General features: G+C 42.0%; 1 protein-coding gene across 7 annotated transcripts; it reads right to left on the bottom strand.

Moving 5' to 3' along the window:
- Window positions 1–430: 430 nt before the first annotated feature.
- YPEL1 (yippee like 1) lies at window positions 431–22,790 on the bottom strand. Of its 7 annotated transcripts, none has more exons than XM_041488307.1 (5): window positions 22,340–22,790; window positions 18,400–18,682; window positions 7,349–7,392; window positions 5,824–5,932; window positions 431–4,855 (listed from the first exon to the last, which is right to left on the bottom strand). In XM_041488307.1, exons 2-5 carry the CDS (start codon window positions 18,514–18,516, stop codon window positions 4,766–4,768), a joined length of 360 nt encoding a protein of 119 aa, XP_041344241.1. In that variant the 5' UTR covers window positions 18,517–18,682; window positions 22,340–22,790; the 3' UTR covers window positions 431–4,765. The 7 variants fall into 7 exon arrangements, with proteins under 7 accessions (XP_041344241.1, XP_041344236.1, XP_041344239.1 ...); XM_041488302.1 differs by having other exon boundaries at window positions 22,355–22,790; XM_041488305.1 differs by lacking the exon at window positions 22,340–22,790 and adding an exon at window positions 21,747–22,332.
- Between the last annotated feature and the right edge of the window lie 2,495 nt (window positions 22,791–25,285).

Genomic DNA, 25,285 nt, shown 5'->3' with positions numbered 1-25,285 from the left:
GGTCAGAGAAGCTACAGGAGTTCCTCCCAGCCAAAGCAGAATGAACAGAGGGAGCGCTGTGCTCAGAGTGCTCCTCAGGTCTACAGCTGATCAAACTGACACAACAAAAAGCACACCCACACTTTAGTTCCTCTCAGGATTCATTTCAGGGGTTGTCCAGACTGACTCTCACTATGCAGAGGTCCCACAATTGGCTTAAAATAGGCAAAAGCCCTAAGAGTAGCAACACAAATTTCTGTGTTTTGGAAAGATTTCTGAAAGGAAAAACTTCATATGTTTTGTGGCAGTCCTAAAACCACATAAAAATCAGATTGAACCCATTTGTAAGTTTTTAAGAGCAACTAAGAGCACTGTCTTCTCTCTCTGGCCGTACCAGAGGATAAAGCCTGAGAACTCAATTAGCAAGAAGAGATAGCACAGAACCAACAGGTAACCCAACAAAACAATTGAAAGCTTTTATTGTGATACCTTGAATAGATACAGTATAGTGAAACAACAAATGATGTACAGTATTGCAAGGACAAAACAGCAACACAGCCATGTCACCTGTAAAAGAAAGCGTTTTTAAAGAGTTTAAGAAACAATGAGGCACAACTCAACTGCCATTTATGACTCATGCTTTAGACCTTAAACCACTTGTAACAGTCCTTTTAAAAGAAACCTCTGAAGCATCTGTTCCTTTTCCAGTAAGTGTTTATACTGCTGGTTGGCTTAACATGAGTCTCAGTGAAGTCCAATAAAGTGTCCAAGAAGTTTAACAATAATTTGACAGCTTCTTCCTCTCATGGCCAATATCCAAGGCTGGAGATGAGTGAAGTTTGGTCTGTGAGTCTGGAGGTCACTGCTGCTGCAATCTGGCTGCTGAGATGAGTGGGCACGAGGAGCCCTACGAACGGCTTGGAGGGAAGTGCATGGCCACCAACCCTGGCACCCAGCCTTGGGGAACTCTTGCACTGATCCACCAGCAGGAAATACAGATGACCTTTGGTTATGGGTCCAGTGGGGACTCGGTCAGAACCTCTGAGGCCAGTTTTTTACTCAAAGAAATGTCATAACCCATATTCCCTCTCCTCTCCCAAGGACTGCAAGCACAAAGGCACACCACCCACACTGGCCACTCTGCTGGGCCTTGCTACTGGGACATTAAGATGGAGCCATAACAATCTTCCTTCACACAGTTTGCCATTGTACAGCTTACAACCAACAAGGGAAATTCAGATCCTGGCCCTTTTAACTGGCAGATAAGATTACCAGGTCACTAAAAGCATACAGCAGGAGTGGTTAGGCTGAGCAATCCCTCACCAAATTCTGCAGCTGATTTCACAGCAAGTTTGCAATGTGACAGGATTTTTATATATGGCAGCACTGCCTTTTAGTAATCAAGAAAGTACTTAAAATAACCAGCCAAAAAAAAAACTCTAGGGTTTGGAGGCAGACCAAGTCCTGGAAAACCATTGCTACAACCATTATTTTGGACCTAGACAGAGAATGTGTGGTCAGATTACTAAAGTCACACCAAATTATGATTAATTACTTTAGGACAGGCATGGCGCTTTAGAGGTTCAGTGAAAAAAAACTTTCAATACATGTACATTTTTGCTAGCAAATTCCTATGCATCCCAATGAACATTTCTTCTAAGCCAGCTCATAGTCAGTTCATTTGGTCCAAGAAAGAGCCAGCAAGAAACAAAGGTTCACAAAAGCTTTTTGTTACAATTTATAAAAAACAAAATACAAAATAAATGTTAAGACCAAAAATAACCAGTACAAGTAACAAAAGTGCTCAAGTTGGAGGGGAAGTAAACTTGCCCAGAGCAAACACATACAAACTTTAAATATAATCTTTAATATATTACAAAAATTGGTTAGAGGGAAAATGCTTTAGTAAAATTTTTTTTTTTCAAGTAAGTTTATTTTTCTTTCAAATGACTGCTGGAGGGTTCAGTGACCAGACTGACCCCTTCACGTCAGCCAGCAGTCATTGCTATCTGGATTCAACTTTCACCAAAACCAATAACAAGAATTCTCTGTATCTTTATGAGGGGAGAAAATAACCATTGATGCTGCCAAACAGCATGGGAAGAAAATTCACATATTCCCTCAAAAGAATAAGCCTCAAGAATTGTTACATGGCAGCATAAAATAGTGATTCTGTACTAGTTCTACTCTTTACTCCTTCTAAGTATCCACTCTTAATAAAAGACCAAAAAGAATATTGCTTTGTTTGGTTCTCTTAAAAGCCATGAACATCACACATAGGTCATTAACTCTTTATGCCAGTAGTCTGAAGCTCTGTGTGCTAAGCACTTGAAGTCCCAACCTTTGGCATCAAAGTTAATTAAGGTTTTGGTGAAAATGTCCAGTTTGAAATATAAATAATGCACTGAAGAAAGAGGTTGAATTTCTAAGAATAAGACTGTGTTACAGACAGCATTAGCTTGCTAACAAGAGCTAGCCAAACCCCCAATTTTGGAGAGAAAAATCTTTAATACTTTACATATTTTCTTTAATTTCAGCTCTCTCTGGAAAAGCAGCCATTACTTTTGCCTTCAGTCCAGTGTACTGCTTCAGCAAGTCTGCAGCCAGGAAATAAGAAAAGCCCAAAGATACACAAACCTCACACAAGCTGTTCACAAGTATCAACATTGCAACAGGACTTAGAAGCCAACACAAACTTTTTGCTGATAGAAGTTTTAGTGCCTTCCTTGTTGGCAACATACATTGCAATGGTGGAAAAAAAAATCCCAAGAATTCCAGGTCAAAAAGAGCACGAGACAGGCAACATCCAAGCCCATCTTGCATCAATGGCATTGTTAAAAATGAGACCTGATGTGAACACGAAGTAGCAATGTGCAAGCCACAAAATCCAGGTTGAATGTAACTGTACCACCTCAGGCCTCTGGACTGAAACCCAACAGCTTGAACTACTTCCCCAGTTCTTACATTTTTAATTCATGGGTATCAATCATGACAACATCTGGCAGGCAGTTTAGCCAGCCTGCATCACAGAGAATGTGTACACAGAATGCTCCTCTCACTCCTTCCCACAAAAACACTGGAAAGCTGGTTTTAAAGATTTGTATTGCCCCTACCCATTGGCATAATTTTTCATGTCTGACAATTTCTAAAGTGCAGCAGAGTTCAGAAAGCCTATGAGAGATTCCCAAAAACAGAACAGCAGCAGCAGCACCTGTGATTAATTTCACAGGTGCCATATTAGAATTGTTATTGAGAGAAAGGGATTTCATATTGCAAGGCTTCTGTATTGTTCGGTTATAGGACTTATGTAGTGTTAAAGGGTTTTTTCCAAACAGTTTGTCCTCAAGCAGTAAAAAGATTAACATACAAAAAGTCTGTAGAGACTATTTAATTTGAAAATTAAGTTAGCAAATTTATGTAGAGTGTTTCTTTCACAGTTGCTCAGTTTGCATACACAGATACCAACAGCTCATATTGTGCATATACTTTCCAGAAGTTTCTCTCATTAACTGATTCCATTAAAGAAACAGCATGAGAACAAAAGAGAAGGTGAGTTTCATATAAATTTTTATTATAAAAAGATACCTGGGGATGATTTAGCCAGCAAACCGGGAAACCCTTTCCCCACCCCCAAATTTTAAAAACTATCTTACTATTTTATTTTATGAAAAAACAAGTCAAACTTCCCTTGCCTCTTATTACTCTTCCTTTTCCTACAGGTACTATATTAATTCAAATGTCATAGGCTCTGGCCATTTCTCACAAAAATAAATATTTTTGTTCAAATGTAGCAGAAGCAGAAGACTTCAACAAGTTTCCTTGACATCAACCTCTTTGTCCAGTGCATTAGGACTATACAGTTACATGGAACCAGCCATAAAACTTTACTGATGCACAAGTCCCTGTTACTGGCAAAGGTACAGTACCAAAACTTTGTTTTTTCCTAATATACCAACTAATTTTTTTTTCAAAATAGAAGATGCATATATTTTTCTGTCTTTTTAATCTTGCAAGCTATAGTTTTATAAATTTTTTATCCAGCAAACTCCTTAGGGAATATGTTGGTCTTAAAGGAACATATTCTATAGCATTATTGATTTAAAATCTTTCCATGTTATTTCATTAAGATACCAAGCCTCTGGCATAACTTTTCCAAACAGCTTGAGACCAGCTAACTTCAGTCAGTGCAATTGTAATCTTTTTGAAGTGAGCACTGTACCTTTAACCAATTCACCTACAAGATGTACATAGGTTGTGGTACACTCAATTTGAAAAAAGAAATTAATAACTACAATACTGCATCCTCTTCACTGCCAAACACATCAGAAATTGCTACATATAAAAAAGCACCCCATCCCATACATTCTTTCAGACTGCTCAGGGACAGAACTTCTACAGGACTGGAGTGTAGGTGTTTAGGCAAGAAGCATGCACAGCAGAAGTAGCATTAAAGGCATAGGTCAGAAAGAGATGCTAACCAGTAAAATCTGTTTTCAATTAGTGAACTGTTTCTCTAGTCTGAGAGAGTTTAGAAAAAGGTCATCCAAAATGTTCCAAAACAACTGTTCACACAATAATACACGTACAAAAAGAGGGAACTTACACAAGGAGAAAAGGCAAACATGGCCTGAAATAGCCACTTACACTACACTACTCATTTGTGAGGTTTCAGAGTTCAGTGATATTCTCAGGGCCACTCTAGCCAAGCTCTTCCTTTACTTTGCATTAGTCTTTGTAAAGCCTGTTCCACAGAATATAGTCCAAACAGAAGGAAAAAGGTTGTGGTTCACTCCCAGCCATTGTCTTTTATCATGTGGGCAAGTTCAATGATAAATTTTCCTTCTTTGTATTTCTGACTGCTCTCAAAAGCATGTTCCTGAAAAGGAGAAAAAAAAAAAACAAAAAAATCAAGACAACACTGAATTAAGTTCAGGAAATTAAGTGTTTTAAACATCAAAAGTTACAATAAAAATACAAACCAGGAGCCATTACAGTTAACAACCTATATTGGTTATACCGAGTAAGGGGAAGGAGGGAAAAAAAGAGAGGTTGAAAAGCACTGAGAAGAAAACAGAAGCAAACTTCTCCTAAGTGGAATCAGCAGATCTACTGCACAGACCTTGCTGTAGAACTGATCATGTTCTCTCTCTGCTTGGGGAATTTTAATGCTTTTGAAAGTGAAGGTTAGGAAATGGAATGTTATACATGTTATTTATTTATTCCCAGAAGTAATGAAAATAGGGAATCCAAACCTCTTCAAAAGCTCTTCTTTATATTCATTATGACAGGAAATGCATTAGGACAACTTCTAAGATCTGAAACTACACTGAATCAGTGAAAATCCTACCCAGAATCCAAGATTTTCGAAACCTCAAACTTGCAACACAGCTGCAAGTGCACAGGTAATTTTTCAAACAACAGAATCGAGTCCACACTATTTGCAAACAGAGTAATATGCTCAGTACTGCTTATTGTAATTAATATTTTTGCTGTATCGCCAACTTTTGCAGTCCACGACACTACAGACTCACTTTGACAATTTCTCCCACCTGGTTTAGTGCACATGTGCTTGAGAGTCTTGCAAAAAGATTATCAAATACAGAAATCTTAGGCAGCTGTAATAGCACATATAGCTCATGCTTGATTTGCAGTCCAGAATAAAATTATTATCTGCTGCAACATTTCTGCAGATGCAAGGAAGCAAGACTACATTAGAACCTGAAGTACACAAAAGCACCAGAGCTAACTCACATAAACCATCAGCAAAGGTGCTACTCAATGGCTACTCAAACATCTGTGCTTCAACATGCAAATATTTATTGAGGATTTAAGTATATTACTTACATATTTCCATCCAAGAGTGGTTTTACAGTTTTCACAATAGATATCTGCTACAGCATGTAAACCTGTCAGAAGAACTCTCTCCTCTGCTGGACCACAGCCCACATTTACCCTGAAAAAAGGGGAGAAATTATGTTAAGAGATGAGTGTGTTGCTTTTCTTACTGTTCCCCAGCTTTTCTTCTGCAGACGAAAGGTAGTTTAAAAAATGCCTAAGTTATTCAATGCTGCAAAAGTAACTTCCTCTGTTACACTGAGCAAAAGGACAGAAAGAAAAAAGGGGTTTGTTTTTTCTTTTTAAGTGGCTGTGGTGTCACTGTTGGTGATACTCATTTACTGCCAGCAACAAAGATAAGCTAAATAGTTAAACTTCCAGAGAACAGAACACTACACAGTAACTGGACACTTCTACAGTTTCAGGCTTTACTTCAAAAACTATTTGAGACCTCTCTAATGGAAGTCTGTACCAGTGAATCAGCACCAACAGCTGAATTTAGAACCAGCTCCAAAATAGCAGCAAGAAAAAAGCCTCATAAATATTTCTTTGCTACTGATCAGCAGACTAAGCTCTGATGAACAAACAGCAATTTCAAAACAAAACATCCCTTGAAGTACTGCATCAAGCTAGTTTTTCCACAAATGAGTCTATGCAGAAAACATGAGGCAAGACTAAACCAAGTTTTTAGACAGTTTTAAATATGAGCAAAATTTTTGCCATTTTTGCTGCTGTAGTACCAGATTTTTCCTATTGGAATTATAGCAGAAATCCCAACTCACCACTGAAGGACTACATATTAAAAGAATTTCAAGGATCTGCAATCAAATCCTTTGCAGTTACAGTTCCATTATCCTGGTCAAAAATAGACCAGGACACTCAACTGTATCTTTTTCAAAATGCTGCAACACAAAAAACTACTGAAAAATTAAGACTAAAATGCAATCCTGCATGTAAAAAAATTAAAATACACCCATTAACAAATGCAAAGAGCCTCCTATCAAGGGAAGGACATGCCTAAGATTGCAAATACTAGGCTTGATAAGATCACAGAGACCTCTTGCCTCTAGCACATTTGCAATATTCAAGGTCATTAAAGATGTACCAAGTTTACTGAAACATTAACCTGTAAATGTATCCAACTGTCAGACTGGGAAATTTTTTAGACCACAGCAGAGTTGTCTAAAGAAAATTTACAGTCACTCAATATCTTGTGACTTCTGGAGTATCTCAGAATGGCAGCTCCTCTCGAGACAGCTACCATTACATCGACAAAAGGAATTTCACGTTAACACACACTCCTAATCCTCCAGCTCTTAGCAGAATTACTTAAAACATAAGATAAACTAGTACATGTGCAAAGGAATGCTTCAGAATCAGCCCAGGAGCTCTTTAATAACTATTGCTGGTGAGTAAAGCCAGCATTAAAAAGAACAGTGCAAAGTGCAGCTGTGTTAATTCCAACTGTTTTCCCTTTGGGAAGCACAAAGTTACACTCTGCAGGTGGTGTGCAGAACCATAACCACATACTTACACAGAATTGAAGAGGTAGGCTCGTCCCTGGCTTCCCTGGAAGGACTGCATTAAAAAAAACAAAAAAAAAAAAAAAGAAGAAATTGCACATGTTAAAAACACAATCCCCACCAAACAAAAAAATAGTTCCAGAAGGGTAAGTAAACATATAATAATAACACAGATATAAACTATTTCAGATTAATTACTTTATACTAGTTCTTTATAGGAAAGTCTGGTCAAACAAGTTTTCATCCACATTAGATTTTTAATAATGATTTTATTTTACTTTGTCAAGTGTTATTGCTCAAAATTCAACATCCATAATGCAAGCAAAACATAGTTTTTTCCTACCCCTCTGGAAGATATCAATACTCATTTTCCTAGACATCCTTCATGCTAATTGAAATAATCTGCTTTTAACTCAAAGGGAATTACTCCCATCTCCTCTGTCTTCCCCTGCTGCAGCCAAAAGATTATTTATTTCAATTTAATTGCATTATTTGATATAAGAGCAATGAAATTCTGGACCAAGCATAAAACCAGCATACTGCACTCAGGAAATGCATCTGATCAGTTTAAAATTCACAGATAAGCTCAGCTTCATTTTAGTAAGACAACTGTTACCATTAAAAGCCTGACCACAGGCATATGCTTTCCAATCTCTCACATTCCTGATAAATGATGGACAAACAATGGCACTTAGACTTTCTTGACTGGTTCTAAATTAATGTTTTAGTTCAGAGCAGTAGCACAGTTTTGAATTAAAACCCCTAATCAGCCACACTTACTGAGGGCTGGTTTGGCTTGTGCAGCAGTTTCAGTGCCTGGGAACTGCACCCTTGATCCTTCTGAACCAACTAAACCAGCAGTTCTTCCACGCACTCAGCAATGTTAATGCAGACACAGAGCTGAACCTGTGCTCAGGATGCGAGCTGCAGACATCCTGGGAGAACTTGTGAGCAAACAGAGCCAGCCACAGGTAAAACATTCCAAACCTGTGTCAGACACACCACTGCTTTCATCTGGCTCCTTCTGCAGTGAATTACTTGGTAATTTAGACACAGCCATTCTTTCCTCTCCAAACAGGATCACACTGGAACTGAGTTTTCCTTTCTTCTCTCTTCCATACTGTACTCCATTTAAAAAAAAATCTGTAAACTGTCTTAATTTCTTTTTTCTTTGAGCCTTTCCATTCTCTAACCTACTTTCAAAGAAAATTAACTACTTTATCCATTATGCAGAGAAAGTACAATTGTTTTTAAGAATCCCTGTGGTTCTAGTGTTGAATATCACAGACCAATTTTCAGAAGCCTGCATTAGATCAACATGGAAGGTTTTTAGAAGGAAAATATCAACCTGAATACTTTAGCATGGTTTTAGTAATACCAAGCATGAAATCATAGGCAGAAAGTCCTTTCTGCAATGGATTCTTCTCCTGACATGTATTTAGTTATATAATTACAAGTCATTTGACACTAAAATAGGTATTTTGCCACTTTACCAACTAGCAACACAACAACAGTAATTTTAATTATCAGAATAGTGTGCAAAAAAATCCCCCCACCTTGTAAAAGGAAAATGCATATAAATTAACCCTTTTTGATCAACACTAACAGGATTATACTGCAATAGAGAATGTTTAAAGAAATCCCTGGAGTACTCCAGGTACCAGTAGTGCCAGAGTAGTTACATACAGCCCATACATACTTGTAAAACCTCTAATATGAAAAATTCTACCTAACAGTTAATAGCACTAATATTTTATTATTTTAGCAATCATGTAAAAGAAGTATTGAGAGAACATAGTACTGTTCACCACAAATACTTGAAGGGAGGTTGTAGCAAGGTGGGGTCAGTCTCCTCTCCCACCTACCAAGTGACAAGACCAGAGGAAATGGCCTCAGGTCACAGCAGGGGAGGTTTAGGTTGGGTACCAGGAAACATTTCTTCACCAAAAGGGTTGTCAAGCATTGGAACAGACTACCCAGGACAGTGGTGAAGTCACCACAGACACAGACATGGCACTTGGGACACGGTTTACTGGTAGACTTGTCACTGTTGGGTTTGTGGTTGGACTTTATGACCTTACAGGTCTTTTCCAACCTCAGTGATTCTAAGGAGGTTCTGCCTTTAGCAAAGACAAAAGAAAAAGCACTGTCTCCACCAGCCAGAACTACAAGTCTTGTTTTTCACCAGGCAAGGAAAACCAGATAGGCTGTGCAGGACAGTGAAAGCTGAAACTTCAGGCAGGACTGACCCTGAAAAGGGGAGACTTTGTTGAGAACAGCCTGAACAGCTCTGTCAGAAAGTAATTCATCCTTACAGCTGCCTTTAAAACAAACAAACAAAAACCCCACCACTAGTTCAGTTCTCCTGAGATATTTAAACACACATCACAAAACTGGCAGAGCAGTGCAGACCTACACTCTGCAGTTCCTACAGAATAACCAGGACTCTCTAGACTAGAGCCAGTAACAAACAGAGAATGCTTACTGCAGGTGAAAACAAAATCTCTTCAGATATAGACTCTTAAAAAATTCCCATTAACAAATGAGTAACTAGCCTGGGTAAACAACACATTAATCTAGAGAAAACTACAGATGTGCAACTGCAAAATTTAAGAAAAAGTAAAGAAAACACTTCCAAAATTCTCTTATTCAGTAAGAAGTAAATGTAAAACTAGAACTCCCTTGTTTCATATACTTGAAATTATTAAAAAGAACTTCCAAAGCCATGATGACCATGATTTTTGGTTAAACTACTGTAAAAAGTCTTAAAATTAAAGAAGTTGCAGCCGTTTCCCCTTGCTCTAAAACTTCCATGTTGTAAATTAGAATTCACAAATCCTTTTTCAAACAGCACCAAGAAATACTCTTTATTATCATGTGCTAGTTTCTCTATTTGTAAGTAATTACACACACCAATGACATATAAATTAATATGATCGGTTGGGTTTTTTTTGTCTGGTCCTATACAACAATTTTTAAACTACTTATATGCCATACCTGAAGTTCCCCAGCAGGCTGGGGAAGAAACAAAAGACTCCAGAAAAAAAACAAGAGTCAGGAGATCTTCTGGATGATCTTATGCAATTACTTCTGCCAAGTTTATGTTTAGTCTTGACTTAGTATCACCTAATAAAAGCTCTCCTTTGACCCTGCATTTTTCAAAATTAAGCAGAGGGCAGTAACAGGATGCCAGGAATAGCACAAAAAGCAGCTATTCCCCTCTCCTGTTTCATAAGCTGAAAAAAAATTCAAGCCAAATGAAATACAAACCACCGGCTGGAAAGCACTGCTGTAGTTGTTTTTCTTTTCCTAATATATTTTTAAAGATGACTTGACTTTTCTTGCACCCTTTGCTTTGTTGCCCTAGATATACTTTTGCTTTGTTGCTCCTAGGCTTATTTTCCCTTAGAAATGGCCATTACCTTCTAATTTTTAGGTTTATCAAGGTAGAGTGGAGGGAGAAGCAACACAGAATCTTTTCCTGTGACAGTGATTTTAGAAAGAAAGTGCGTTCACAAACATCTCACTGTGGAAAGCTCCTCCATTCCAGCCTTGCTTTCCATTCCCAGAGTATGACTGATGCATTTGATACCATCTTTTCTTACCCACACTCGTGTTTAGAGGCTGAGGATTGTATTTACATGCCACAGAACACTTGTTTCCTTGCCCAGCTGCAAAGAGCAAGTTCCTCCATGTTTACATCACTCAGGTAACTCGACAGGAACCTGCAGCAACTTGTGTAACTGCATTCTGGAACACAGAACGTGGGTCCAGGCAACTCAGACTTCCCTTTAAAACCAGTGCCCAACCACATCATCTGTGTTCCACTGAGCACTGAACGGTGTGCAACCCAGCCATGCAGAACTCCTATACACTGACTGCAATAAAAGCACTGCAAGGACATCCAGTTTTAAATTCCCATGCCTTTTAATTATTATTACCAATCTCTTGTCAGTACTTGGCATTCAGTTTCTTATTCACATGAACAGCTGATACTTTTTTCCCCAAAACTGTATGCAAACACCACAAAAAGGTATAGATCTGTCACAGATGCATTCTCTTAATGGTGTAAGAAAGATTTATTATCAGAGTTCTACTTTCTGATGCATCCTACTACTACAGATGGAAAGAGGACAACTCAGTTTGGTGCTTGAGCTGCTTGCTAAGTTGTAACTTGGCTATAAACAGAATATTTTGCATAACCAGAAAAAAATTAATATTGAACATTTGTTTTTACCAGCACTAGGTTTCTCACACTCTGCACTGTATGATGCAGTTATACTGATACAAATTTTAAGGGACTGACAGGTTGAACACCTTGTGTGTCAACTCCTCCAAGAAAATGAAAAAAAGTACTTTAAATGGCAGTGTCAAGGACTAACAGGCACAACTGTTCAAACCAGTCTCCAGACAAACCACTTTCAGTAGAATAAACATCACCTATGCAAATACAAACTTTAACTGTGCAACATTTGTTCAGCACTCCCAAGATCACAAGCACTATACATAAATCAAAACTAAAGCAGAACATTCTATTCAAACGGAGTCTTAAATATGTCTTACCCAGTAGAGAGGAATTAGAAGAAGGTGGCAAGTGTGATCAACTCTAATCAGTAATGACTCACAGCAACCAGGATTTTCACTTAGAAGCTGGACAATTTATCAGTTCCACTAATAGCTGCAGTTGAACTTTAAACTTGCTACAAGGCTGCTTTTTCATGGTCCTCAATTAGTAATACTGTATTGATTGATGAGTTAAATTATTCCGCAGAAAATCTGTATCTTTGACCAGCTACCCATTTATGCAGAGGGAAGTGTAAGATCTATCATGATTTCTTGTTTCAGCACAACTTTCTGGAAAGTATCCAGAACATCTAAAAGTATCAGCAATAATGTCCAACTGTGCTGTGTACAAACTGCAGTGAAGTCACCTGCAAGAACAGTTTGGAACTAGGATCTCTGCGAGTCATCTGCCAGACCTCTGTCACTGATACATGATGTAGCAAAGAAGCTTTATAGGGGTTTCACTTGCACACACATGCAGAATTAGGTATGATCTATGCTTGTAAGTTAAACCCACCCTAACCTCTAACACCAGGAGTAGCTCTTTTACCCAGGAGGAAAGGAAATATCAGTCAAGCAGAACATGTATTTACTGCCCTAAGGCACAGCTGAAGGCATGGGTGGGGGAAGGGGTGCTACTGAAAAGCTTATGCCATCAGTTATTCCCCAGAGATGGGATTAGATTGCATGGCTAGAGATCATGCTCTGCAGCAAATATCCAGGGGAACTGCCATCTTAGCATGGACTGGGGACAAGGCAGGCCTTGTTCTGAGCAAGCCACAGGGGCATTACCAGTGTCTGCAAGCTACTCTAAACACAGAAATAAAATATTAAAGAAGGAAAATCAAAGAAGTCCATAGGTTTCCATCTGGTTTAATTTCCTTTCATCTGCCGGAGTTCCTTTTACAAGCTAAGACAGATCAAGCTGAATCAGTCCTCTGGACAAATAAGAAAATTTGGGAAATACAGAAAATTGTACTTGTTAGTGGCAGCATTCTTAAAGTAAACCAGAAACACAAGTGGTCTGATGTGTGAAATTATCTCCTCAGCAAGATGCATCAGAGAGCGTAAGGATATCCTCTCACTTCAAGACTTGCAACATAAATTCAGAAAACTGAATTCAACATAAGGTAAAGACAAAAAAAAAATTATCAGGGGAAAACCCCCACATTTGTTCCACTTGGTGTATCCCTCACATCCAGCTCCTTAATAATGCAGACCACCAGAGATGCTGCTGCCCAGCTGCTTCCTAGGCAACTTCTAGAAGACTCCATGATAAATACTAATTTATTTTTAAAGTTTATTTCCATTCAAGTATTTATTGAATTTGATAAAGCAAGTTACAAAGTTCAGTATGTAGAGAAGAGCCTTAAAAAATTCTACCCAAAAAACTGCATGCCTGCAAACCTGGCAAATTATATTTCCCCAAAGTGAAGACTTTGTCATGCAGGACAAGTTATCTTGACCTATGCAGCTTCTTGAATGGATTTCAGAAATAATTATGTCAAAATACACAGAGTACAACACTTCCCTTGCACTTTCCAACTCCTTTAAGCCTTCAAATCTATTCTTGGATGTTTTCCAAAGATGGCTTCTCTTTCAAAAACTAGGTTCTTCCCCCAGAAGAAAAAATGAACCCAAAAACCTAGAAGCTTCTTGGAGAAAAAATTATCACCAGAATATTTATGAAATTAGTGAGGGAACCAAAACAGCCATCAAACATACATAAAACAGCACATCTATATTTCTAAATACTCATTATATCATAAGCAAAGGAGGATTACAAATTGAACCAAACTAAGTACAGCATATTTACTTAAAGACAATAAACCCTTTAAAAAATTCCTCTTGATCTCATCAGTTAAACAGTGGAGGACAAAACCACAGATTGCTAAAGAAGGCTAAAAAATATTTTAGCCTCTATTTAGACTCTTCCTTCTTATCAATAATAGAAGAGCAATCACACTGAATGCCTTGGAGAACTAAACTGAACCATCAAGACCATTCTTTCACTCACAAGGTGCAGGATTTCCCAGTGCAGTCAATGACACTTACATATATATATGTATATACCTTTATGCAGAACTCATTCTTGAAAATATTGACACATCTAGTCTTGTCTGTGACTTCACATGACTTTTTTCCCCTCTGGTCAGATATGCTTGGCAATGAATGAGACAGAAGAAAGTGACAGTATTTATACAGACATCTATACAAAGTAATCCAAATTCTCTCCATTCCCAGAATTAAGGCACACTGTGAGATGCTTCAACAGTCTTTCAAACAGGTCAACCTTGAGTAACAAAACATTATCCTTTGTAGTATATCGAATAGATTCCAAGATTCTATTAAGTATTTGTATTTTTTTGTAATTTGTTAGATCATACCTGAATTTCTAAACAATTATTGGAACTTAGCAGGCACAAACTACTCTCAAGTGCTTTGGAACTTATGCTCTTCAAATAACATTTGTCTCCTATAAAATTAACTACTCAATAATCACTGCACATTTCCTACTATTACATAACAAATCAAAAGAAAGCTCCTTCAGTCAGGCCTTCCACAAAACTTATTCCAGAATTGCTCCAAAAGCAGCACATATATAACATTTTATTTAGGCCACACAAGTGGCAACCTCCCCTGTACTTCAAGAAGTCTTGTAGAAGTTCTCTAAAAATTAAATTATGTTTGGATTTTTAAAGTTAATAATATTAACATATATTGTTTGGTCACTTTTTATGTGCTGTTTCAACATCTTAAATCCACAAAGTATCAATTTTAAATTCACTAAGTGCTTCCTATGGCATCAGCTCCTTGCCTTACTCTTCATTAACAGCTGTGGTTATTTGCTCATAGTTCACTTCTCTTCTGTGCCTACAGTCATGGTAGGCTATGATTCTAAAAATATTTGCCTCTTTAAAGAAATTTTAAAAAACCATAGGTTCTTCTCCATCTTGTGAACATAGCCCAGTGTAGTGATGATTGGTTTATTCCTTCTCATAGTATTTTAAAGAATACTTTAACATCCTGACAGACTCTGAAGTCTTCACCAAAGGAAGAGAACATCCAGCACTCACAGACCTGTTAGCAGCACAAATCAGTCACCTCCAAGGTGCACCTGACACCACCTCAAACTTACTTCAATGTCACCTACAGTTTATTAGTTCTCTTACTGGGTATCCTTCACACCAATGGTTACCCCAAGATAACCTGGGAGTTATAAATCATTATGGTAACTGTTCATACACGTGTGCATGCATCCAGCTGTACAGAATAATGTTTGTCATTATCTCTACTGCCAACGAGCTCCCAGTTTGGGGCTCCTAATCTCAACCAGTTCTCTTCCCACACCCTCCCCTTCCCCAAGCTCCTCCCCACGTGCAGAAAACACAAGGTTATTACAGAGTGAAAACCTCTAGAAATGTATGTTCTAACCACTAACATCATGTTGATTTCAATACTGGGCAACACACAGAGTCCTTTCACAGCTGCAGAGAAAACTAAAACCACAACTGAATTCACTTGAGCAGGTAACACATTTTTGTCCTGTCTCATTAATCTGTGTTGTTATTTCTAAGCCATTGCCAAGACTCTTGGTTGCCATTTTATCACCAGCAAGGGCACAAGAAAAAGAGTTTTGTGATTCATTCCAGGGCAAGAAAGAGATCCTGCTGCTCAAACAGAACAGAAATGAAATGGTGATTCGTGTATGCTGCCATCCTTGTCAGACAATTGGCATCAACAGTTCTCAAAAGCAGAATTGCAAAACCTGTATTGAAGTCAGAGATTCTTAGGATCAGAATCAAAGGAATGATTGACAGAAATATGCAGCACTTTTTGCTTTTCCATGACAGACCAACATTTAAGAGAAACACCACTCTGTTCACAGTATAGCTTTATCTTTTCATCTTCAAGTCAAACACCACTACAGTGTCAGGTATAATAAATTCTTATACCTCAAAGCACATTAGAAAGCCAGCTGGAGCTGCTCTAAATTAGAAGTGCACCATGCATTTTGGTTCATTTTCCCTGACCACACATGAGGAAGAAACAACCAGCATGTACCCAGAAAAGGTGGGGTGAGGGACAGCCCCCAAAGCAAGCAGCTACAGCCAGGCATTAAGTAAATACTGTTTGCCTTTATCTGCTGCAGAGAACCTGAGGCACTGGGTTCTGACATGAGATGGTACAGGAAGCATTTGGAGTAAAGTGAGAATCTACAACCAAAAACTGTATTTAGAGAATGTAACACAGAGCTTGGGCTTTGAACTAGGCCTTCAAGGTAAGGCAGCGGGGGGAAGTCAGGTTGAACAGTCTATCTTTACTCCATCAATAAATCCAAACCAGCCCAGGAATCACACTGTTCTTTGTTAACTTTAGATGGTACAGAACACTACAGGTTGGTTTATGTTTGTTTGGGATTTTTTTCCTGCATCTGAAAAGTTACAGTAACTAGGATTCTAGATATGTCAAAAAACCATCTCTCTCACTAACCTAAGTTCATTGCATACAATGTGCCTCAATGAAGGCACTTCAAGAGAAGTTCAGAAAAAAAAAAATCAAATTTTATTTGCACCTCCCACCCTCTCCAGGGCCAGCTGTACTTATTTTTAATGATCCAAGTCTATCTATTGCTTTGCAGTTGTTCCCATCAGAAGAACTTCTCCCATGTTGGGATTATGTACAGCTTCAGCCTAAGGAAGATGGGTTTTCCAAAGCTATGTCCCAAATACAAGTACAATAGATGACAAATGTTCTCTTTATTTTAAAAGCATACAAAAATATACCACACATTTAAATGCATGTCTCTTTTACCATACAGATTTAGACAAAATATGGTTAAGAAATCTTAAATTGACAAAATATGAATCAACTGTCAAATAAGTACATGGTCAACCTGCAAGTACAAATATTTTTGCAAAGTATCTTCATCAAAAATTAAAGAAGCCAGAAATCAAGCAAAATCCACCTCTAACACCCTTCCCAACACCATTAGAAACTACTTAAAAGTAGGTCTTTGTATTTACTACAGATTTTTGAAGAGTCCTCTATGTTTTCTTTGAATTGAAAATTTGATTCTTAACATTTGAAATTATTTATGAAGCTGTAAAATGAGCACATGATTTGCTTAACATATTTGAAGTATTCTGCTGACCAAAGCTCCCAAGCCCTTGGAGAAAACTGGCTCATGTAGCAACAGTGGCAGCTTAGTTGGCATGCAAAAATCTAAGTCCACAAAAAGAGCTTCCTATTAAGTATGTGCTTGGATTGCATTTTCTCAATGAATTAATACACGCTAAGAAACACACAGCAAAAAAAGTTTCTTTCTTCTTGTAAGTACCTACAACCTGAAGTTCAGGAAAGATTAACCTCTCTCCCAGTATTTTTTTTTGGCCCAGAACATGAAGTGAATAATGAAACTCTGAGTGCCTGTAATTTAGAATCCAGCGGTGCCAAAAAGGCCTCATACTCAAATTCTGAAATCATTATGGAAAATGAAAAAATTCAAGTAAAAGGAAAAAATTGTAAGTGGAAAATCTATTATAATGCCTGATAGCCCTTGGATAAGCAAGCAGGTATGCTTTCTCCTCACCCAAAGAAAACCTAAATTCAGAAGTAGCAGCATTTTCAAGCCCACCCATCTCTTCAGCACAGAAGAGCAGCATCACCTGAGTGCAGCTGAACACACAAACAGGCAGGAGCAACAGGGAGAACTTTTAGTGTCAAACCCTTTAGAACTAACTTTATTTGACAAAACAGTTATATAGAGAACATTTTGTATTAAAAAGTTTGAAAAGCAACTGAAGTGTTTTCTCCATGACAACAAAGAGTAATTTAATCAGGAGTTTGTTTGAAGCAAAGAATAAACCAGTCTGTCAAGTATTTATCCCAAACTTCAAGCTTTCCTACATTACAAGTCTTGGTTTCTTCTAGCAACAGGGAAGAAGGGCAGACCTAGCCTGTTTCAAGGTTCCATCTATTCTCTAAGCTCAGACAGTGCAACTATTTTGAACATCTCTGGCTAATCATATTCCTTAGGAGCTGGTAGACAGCAAAAGTGTGTTTACAAATTCCATAACACAAGTGGGACACCCTGGAAACAAGACAGTTTTGTGATCTTCAGTCCAACAGAGTCAAAAGGATAATCTCTATCTGGAATAACCATAACCTAAGTAATTTCCCTACCCATAGATCCATGCTTTCTTCTGACCTTTTTCCTTAGCAGACTTTTCAGCTACAACAGCTCACAGTACCCACCTGACAGCAGACACAGGTTGTTAACGTGGGGAATGTATTAGATCAACCTTGATGTCACATTCAGAAGTTTTCAGAATACATCCAATTCTTAGTACACAACATGTATGACCCAAGAGTGAACCCAGGGAAGATACTTTGAAGTATGTATCAATTTGCATCCCTTATCTACTGGCAGTGGTGTCACAGTGACAACCATTTTGGTTAAGAAATAATTCATGAGGTCTCTAAAGAAACCACTTGCCTTGGAGATCAATTCATCGTGATTGGCGAGATGGGCTCTGCAGTGGATACAGCTGTAGGTTCGATGACAGTTTGGCAGGTAAGCCTGGAACGTTTTTGACTTTGTCATTTTTACCATCTCTGCTGGTGGCTCCTCACTCAGCTCAGGGCTGGCACTTGAAGAATTACAACTTTGCTGAACTCGCTGACAAAAGAAACACTGGAATATGCAAGCAAAAGCCGTTGTTGTTCTGGAGTGTGTGTGGCACTTTCCACACAAATGACAGAAGAGAAACAGTCACAACCTGTAGGTGAAAAGAGCAGAACAATTAGCAGCTTACAACAAGACCAGAGTTAACTTGTTACTCAACAAGTCCAGCCATAAAGCAAAGCATTATTTGGAGCAAATAACTGGAGCCTGGCTGCACTACAGGCCCCTTTTTCTAAGGAACTGCACAGTTCAAGTTCCATTCAACACAGCAAAAAGCAGTTCTGTTCCACTAATGGCTTCTACTCCATCACACTTCTAATGAGGGACGAGACTCAAACAGTTCTCCATGAGACACAAGCACTTCCTACATTATACCAGGTGTACTCTTTAAGACATCCATGCAGAAATTCACACTAAAAAGGTAGAGAATGAGAGGAAGTTAATTGTCTTTGAAGTTCTAATGGTCAGTTCCAATACAGCGAGTAACAAGGAAAGCACTGGAAACCTTGGAAAACACTTGTTTTGTTCAACAGTCAATATATCATATATTTGCACTTTGGTTTTCAGCAAAAATCTTGCAGGATCACATCTGGCTCTAAGTCAAATACCAAGTAAGACGCTGCCACCGTGTTCAGGGGTCCGTGTCTGCTCTTTGAAGCTCTGCAGAATTATGCCTTTAGGCAAAGGCCTTCTTGACTGGTGTCCTGATCAAAGCTAATTAGGTACTTCCTCACTGTACCAGAATAGCCTCAATGGAAGCTACCAAACCCACAATCTGATACTGAAGCTAAATTCTGCACAGAGAACACCCAACTGCATCCTTAATCCTCAGAGTGCCTTTCAGAGACCTTACATGTCAGAGCAGGCCAGAGCCTTCTGCTGGGCTGGAAAGCAAACCTTTCTCATTTGCCTGAAACGAAACAGATGCTAAACACTGATAACATCTCCTGGTCTGTCAGAGGCCAGCAGCTCCCAGACTGTGTATGCACCACGCTAATGAGTGCTCCAAACACCGCACAGTCAACTTCTGTCATCAGCTGTCAGGTGACCGCCTGAGTAGGTCAATAGCACAAACAGAAATGAGAGACAATATAAAGAATTTACAGTTTGCTGATCCAGCTAAGAGCATGCAGATGACTTGTCACAGCTGTAAACCGTGTGCAGGGCAGCACTAACCACTCTTCTAGCAGTGGGATACTGCTAACACAGCTAGAGCAGATAGTGAAAGCCACATACATTAAATTCTGTTTACAGGAAGCAGTCACTGCTTCAAAAGAGGCCTTGAGAAAGCAATCTGTACAGCAGGCCTAACACATGAGACAACCACAGCAAAACTTAAAGGAGTTTCAGTTTAGATTTTTTTTAATCCTAAGCAGGAGAAAACTCAAACTACTGAAGGACGTGCTAGAAGAAAATTTCTTACACAAAGAATTGCAAAGGCAGAGATAAGCCACAAACGAGACATGTAACACACCACAGGCACTCCAAAAAAATAAAGCAGCAATGGGAACAAGCTATCATCCAAAGCATGGATCTACACATGAGAATGATTGGGAAAACACCTGATAAAGGATACATTTACATATGCAAAATATTAATTCATTTGGCATGAAGAGCAGGCCTCAAATATTAATAGTAATTTAAACAAATATTATATACATAGTGTCCCAAGATAATTTATTACAACTGCACGGGAAGAATAATTACATTATTTGCAGAGAACAGTTCACTCTTGTAGAACAGTTGATATGAAGCCACATTTATTAGAAGTAAGATATACGAGAAAAGTGATCTAAGAACACGAGGTTTCTGTTAAATTCCCTGTTTCAACTCAATGCTAGATACAGATCCTATTTAGGTTAGCAGAAATTGACAAAGCCAGCACAAAACAGGGTTTCAGAATGAAAGGCACCACGTGCTAAGATGTTTTGCCTCTGGCTTAAATTAAACCCTTTCCATCAGTAACTGAAATGGAATTGAAAGGAGTTCAATCCCTGCAGAAGTTCAGTAGGTGTAAATGTGGCACTTGGGGATGTGGCCTAGTGGTGCCCTTGGCAGTCCTGGGTTAATAGTTGAGCTCAATGATCTCAGAGATCTTTTCTAACCTCAGCAATTCTGTGATCCGGAATGTAAAAGGAAAATATTTTTCGCCAATGCATTCCCAGAAGTGTTTTTAAACACTTCTAAAGGCAATCTGGACTCTTCCAGATTCAATGTACCAGGCTCCTCAACTACAGAAATTAATTCCAAGGCCGATTTAACAAAACTGTATTTGATATTGCTCTCTTCAAAAAGACGACTCCGATACACACCACAGGAACCACAGACTTGTTGTGCCTTTACAGGCACAATTCAAAACAAACCATTTCCTAGCTCGCTCTAACAATGGTGAATAAACACAGTATCACTTCCCTCTCACAGTTCCGAGCAGTCTCTCGGGCTCCTGCTCACGATTCCGCACAGAACAGAGCAAAAACCCGAACCCGCTATTTCCCTCCCGTTCTTCGGCCGCGGCACAATCCGCGCTTTGGTCCTGCGCAAAGACAGGTGTGTCTCCTGAAGCTCTACCTGTGTTCGCACCTACCAGCGCAGCGCCCAGGGCTGTCCCGGCCGCAGGAGCGGGCACGGCGATCTCCGCCCTCCTCCCGGGGCAGCCCCGGCGCGGCCGCCCCGAACCCGCAGTCCCCGGGCTGGGGGCGAAGCGCAGCCCCGTCCCGCCGCCCGTGACGTCACCGGGGCGGGGCGCGGGGCGGCCAATGGGGCGGGGCGGCCCCGCCCCGCGCGAGTCCCGGATGTGTAAACAAACACCCCGATGAGCGTGGCGGGGGGGCGGCCCCGCACGGGCCCCGCGCCGCCGGGGAAGCGGCGGCTGCCTGCCGCGCGTGGGGATCCCGCGCGGGACACGGGGGAGCTGGGGCAGGAACCGGCCTCTCCGTCCTTCCTGCGGGGCTCTAAGGAAGGAGCGACGTGAAATAGGCTCAGAGTCTCTGAGCGGCTGCAAAAAGCCGGGCACAGCCTGTGCACGCACTGTCAGTAACCTGCGGTGAGCTTACTCCAGCAGGGTAAAACCTCCAAGTTAAAGACTGAGCCACAGGAGCCTCATTTTCACCTTCACATACCAGGAAATAACAGGAGAAAATAAGCGCGGAGAAAGTTACCGGCTGACACCTGGCTCCCGCGGCGGGAGGGAGCCGCCGGCCGTGCGCCTTTAAAGCCGTTTCCTCTCTCACCCCGGAGCACGGAGCTGCCGCGGCCGGTGACGCCGTCGCCTTTTCTGTCCCCGCCGCAGCGATTCCAGCAGGACAGCGGCTCGTTCCCCGCTCCGGCCAGCGGCACGGCCGCGCGGCCACCCGAACACGGCCCCGCGCTGCTCCGGCCGCCGGCTCCGTGCGGAAACCCACGGCGCCCGGCCCCGCGCGGCGCGGGCGAGAGCGCGGGGGGACCCCAGCGGCTCCCGGCGCGCAGAGCTCAGCTTCGCCCCCCCCTCAATTATGTAAACCGCCCTTACCCGCCCCGCACCGAGAAGGCTGCGGGCAGACAGCGCTGCCGTCATTTCCAGGCGCTATAAATAGCGCCCGAGCCTCCTCCCGCCAGCAAAGTTGCCTCGGCGGCCCCGCGGACACGGGAGACGGCGGCCCCCCGGCCGGGGCGCAGCACGGGGCTCCTCTCGCAGCCACCTTCCGCCCATATCCCGAACTCCCCCTCTCCAAAAAAATAAATCCTAGCACAGGGAAGAGGGGCCGCTTCTCACCCGCTCGGTACTCACCGCTGCGCCGCGCTGACTCCTCTCCCAGCCCGGGCTCCGAGCAGCCCCCGGGCCCCCCTCTCCCTTAGGGGCCACGGGTAGGAGGGAAGGCGGGACCCCCGGTCCTTGCGCGGCGGGCAGCGAGAGCTCCGCGCCGGGCCTTCACCGAAAAACAAAGAGGGGGGATCAAGGGACGGGGGTGGGACACGACGGCTTCCCTCGCCTCGAAGGTACCGTCTCGGCGGCGGCCACCGACTGGGGGGAGGGTCATAGACGGGGGCCGGGCGCGCGTGTGCCGCGCTGAGGGCCGCGGGGCGGCCGAGGCATCGTGCCGTGCCCGTGCCGTGCGCTCCGCCCGGGCTCCCGCTCCCGCCGCCGCCGCCTTTGTTTTGCTTTGCCCCGGCCCGGGGGCGCAGCGGCCGTTAAACGCGCTCCCCCCCCTGCCGCCAGCCAATCGCCGCGCGCCCTCGCGCCCGCGCGCGCGCGCCCCCTGCGCCCGGCCCCGCCCCTCTCGGGGAGGGCGGGCAGAAGTGGCGCGCGCCCCTCCCCTCCTTCGCCCCCGGCTTTGTGGAGGAGGGAACGGGCTCCGGGCGGGGGGCGGGGCCAGAGAGCAGCCGAGGGGGGTGTGTTGGGGGCGTTGGCTCCGCCCCCCGCTTGCCCCCGCCCCCCGCCGGCCGTTGTGCGCGCGGCGGGGCGGGGGGGGGCTGTGGGGGAGCGCGCGTGCTGCTGGGCGCGTGCCGCGAGCGCCCCCCTCCCCTTCCCCCCCGCTGCCGGCGGGGTCGGGCGCGCGGCGGCGCGCGGCGGGAAACGGGCGGCGCGCGCTCGCTGAGGGCTGAGGCGGGCCCGGCCCTGAGGGGAGAAGCGGCGGGACGGGAGCGGGAACGGAGCCAGCGCCAGGTAATGAAGGCCCTGCCGAAGCAGCCGGCTCGGTTTACGGTTTCATCGCCGGGGTGCGGTTTCCACCCGCAAAAAAGCGGTGGAATCGGCTATGTCGGATTGCTCAGAGTGCGTGTTCACAGCAGAAAGCATCTGTCCTCCGCGTTTCTGCAGCAATTAGTAAAACCCTGGGAGGTGGCACTGGTCTGGTAAAATTTAAGTGCTGTAGAAAAAACATTAAGGAAAAAAAGGCCAGTTAGAGGCTGAAATACAAAGGGAATCGTTTGGAGCACTTGATTCCAGAGAGAGAGTTTGGAGAAAGCTCATTGCCTATAGAGAAGAAATACACAGGTTTTATGGTGTAAAAGAACAATTTTCAACATTAGAGAGCCAAACACAATTCACGTACAAGTAGTTTCCCAAGTGAGGTCTGTTGGCAATGATCGTGTTTTTCTTTAAAAAGTCAATAAAAGCCACCCCCTGGTTTATTTTGGCTGTACCCTTCTTATTTCCACAGACAGAGAGTGCGGGGACACAAACTGCTGGGGCCTGTGACGAGGTTGTCATTTGCTCTGTACCCTGGGGCAGGGCTCTGCCTCCGTGCTATGAACACACACCATCAATAACATGTTTGCCACTTCCTTTTCTTGTCAGTACTGACACAGTTTTATTTTTTCCATAATCTTTACCAAGTGGTTTGTTTTCTTTACCCAAGGGGCTTTGGTACTTTGTGGAATACTAGAGAGAGGGAATCCGTTACAATTCAGCTAGTGGCTATGATCAATAAACCATGTGCTAGTTGATTTTATTCTGCCTATCCATTTTTAAATATAATTCAAATGTTGATATTTTATTATAATATAATTCAGGTGTTTCGTCATATCCTTCTTCCTTTTAATGGCAAATTAACAGCCAGTCTGGAACAGTACAAAAACGCCATGCTTGCAGAGTAAAGAAGAAATATGCTTTGTTGAAACAGCAGGACACAAAAAACTATGAGACTATTTCCAGTAGGGCTTTTATTGCAATTTTCCCGTCATCTCTCTAGCTCTGGTACTGGTAGCTGTAGTCTTGTAAAAACAGGAGAAAGGTGATAATCCTTTGGATTTACTTAGCTACACTTCAGAGTGCACCAAATCCAGCTTCCTAATCCAGTTCCCACAAATGAGTTAGATGAGGCAAAAGCTAAAGATGAACAAGATAATAATTGGAACAGAAAAAGAAGCAAGGATGCAGCATAGTTTGGTAGAGAAATTACATGGAATCTGACACAGTGATATTTGGCAATGAGCAGAAAGTCACGGTACAAGCAGTGTTATCTCTGAATCGTCCTCCCAACGCACACAGGGAGGTGTCAGTCCAGCTGAGCCGTGACTGGCACGTCTGGACTGGCTGAAACCAGAGGTGTCAGTCACGGCTTACATGGCCTGGCATCTCCCTGCCTCTCTGGGCCTGGTGGCACAGCTCCACACAGCCTCGGGCCTCCAGGGCAGTGCTGCCACCCTTGCACAGGCCTGCAGCGCCACACGGCTCCTCCTGCTGGGGTACAGCAAAAGCTGCCCTAGCCCTCAAGCTCCTGATTGAGTTTGAGCTCTGATTCAGTGCAAACTCAAAGTAGCACAAACCTGGCACTGTTGGTGCTGCTGTGTCTGCTTTTCCACAGCCATGAACACAACATCAGGGTTCTCTCTTCTGTTTACCTCAAGAGTTCTGCTGCAGTCTTGGTTTAGGTGTTAGGAACTGACCAGGTCACACAGAATCAGGGATTAAACTCTACATGATGAATAAAAAAACACCCAGCAATCCAGTGCAGAACGTAGAAATGACTCTGCTTTTCAGAGATGACAAGATGGACAAGGGGAGAAAGAAGTGTCTGTCATTCAGCAAGGACAGCAAAGGATCCTGAAAGCTGAACAGTGTTTCCATTGTTTTAACACAAGCTCCGCTTCTCTACTGAAAGATCCAAATGACAAGGACACTGAGGGTTTCTTTCTCTTTGCTGTTTGTTTCCCTAGTAACAAATACACAAGCTGCACTGTTAGATACCATCCTTTCATCCTTTTCTCTTTCTTCTTT

This window comes from Pyrgilauda ruficollis, unplaced genomic scaffold (assembly GCF_017590135.1).
Source record: "Pyrgilauda ruficollis isolate IOZ18807 unplaced genomic scaffold, ASM1759013v1 scaffold9, whole genome shotgun sequence".
Taxonomy (NCBI): Eukaryota; Metazoa; Chordata; class Aves; order Passeriformes; family Passeridae; genus Pyrgilauda; species Pyrgilauda ruficollis.
Note: the sequence above shows the minus strand (reverse complement) of the source record. Positions and strands in the feature narration are given on the sequence as shown.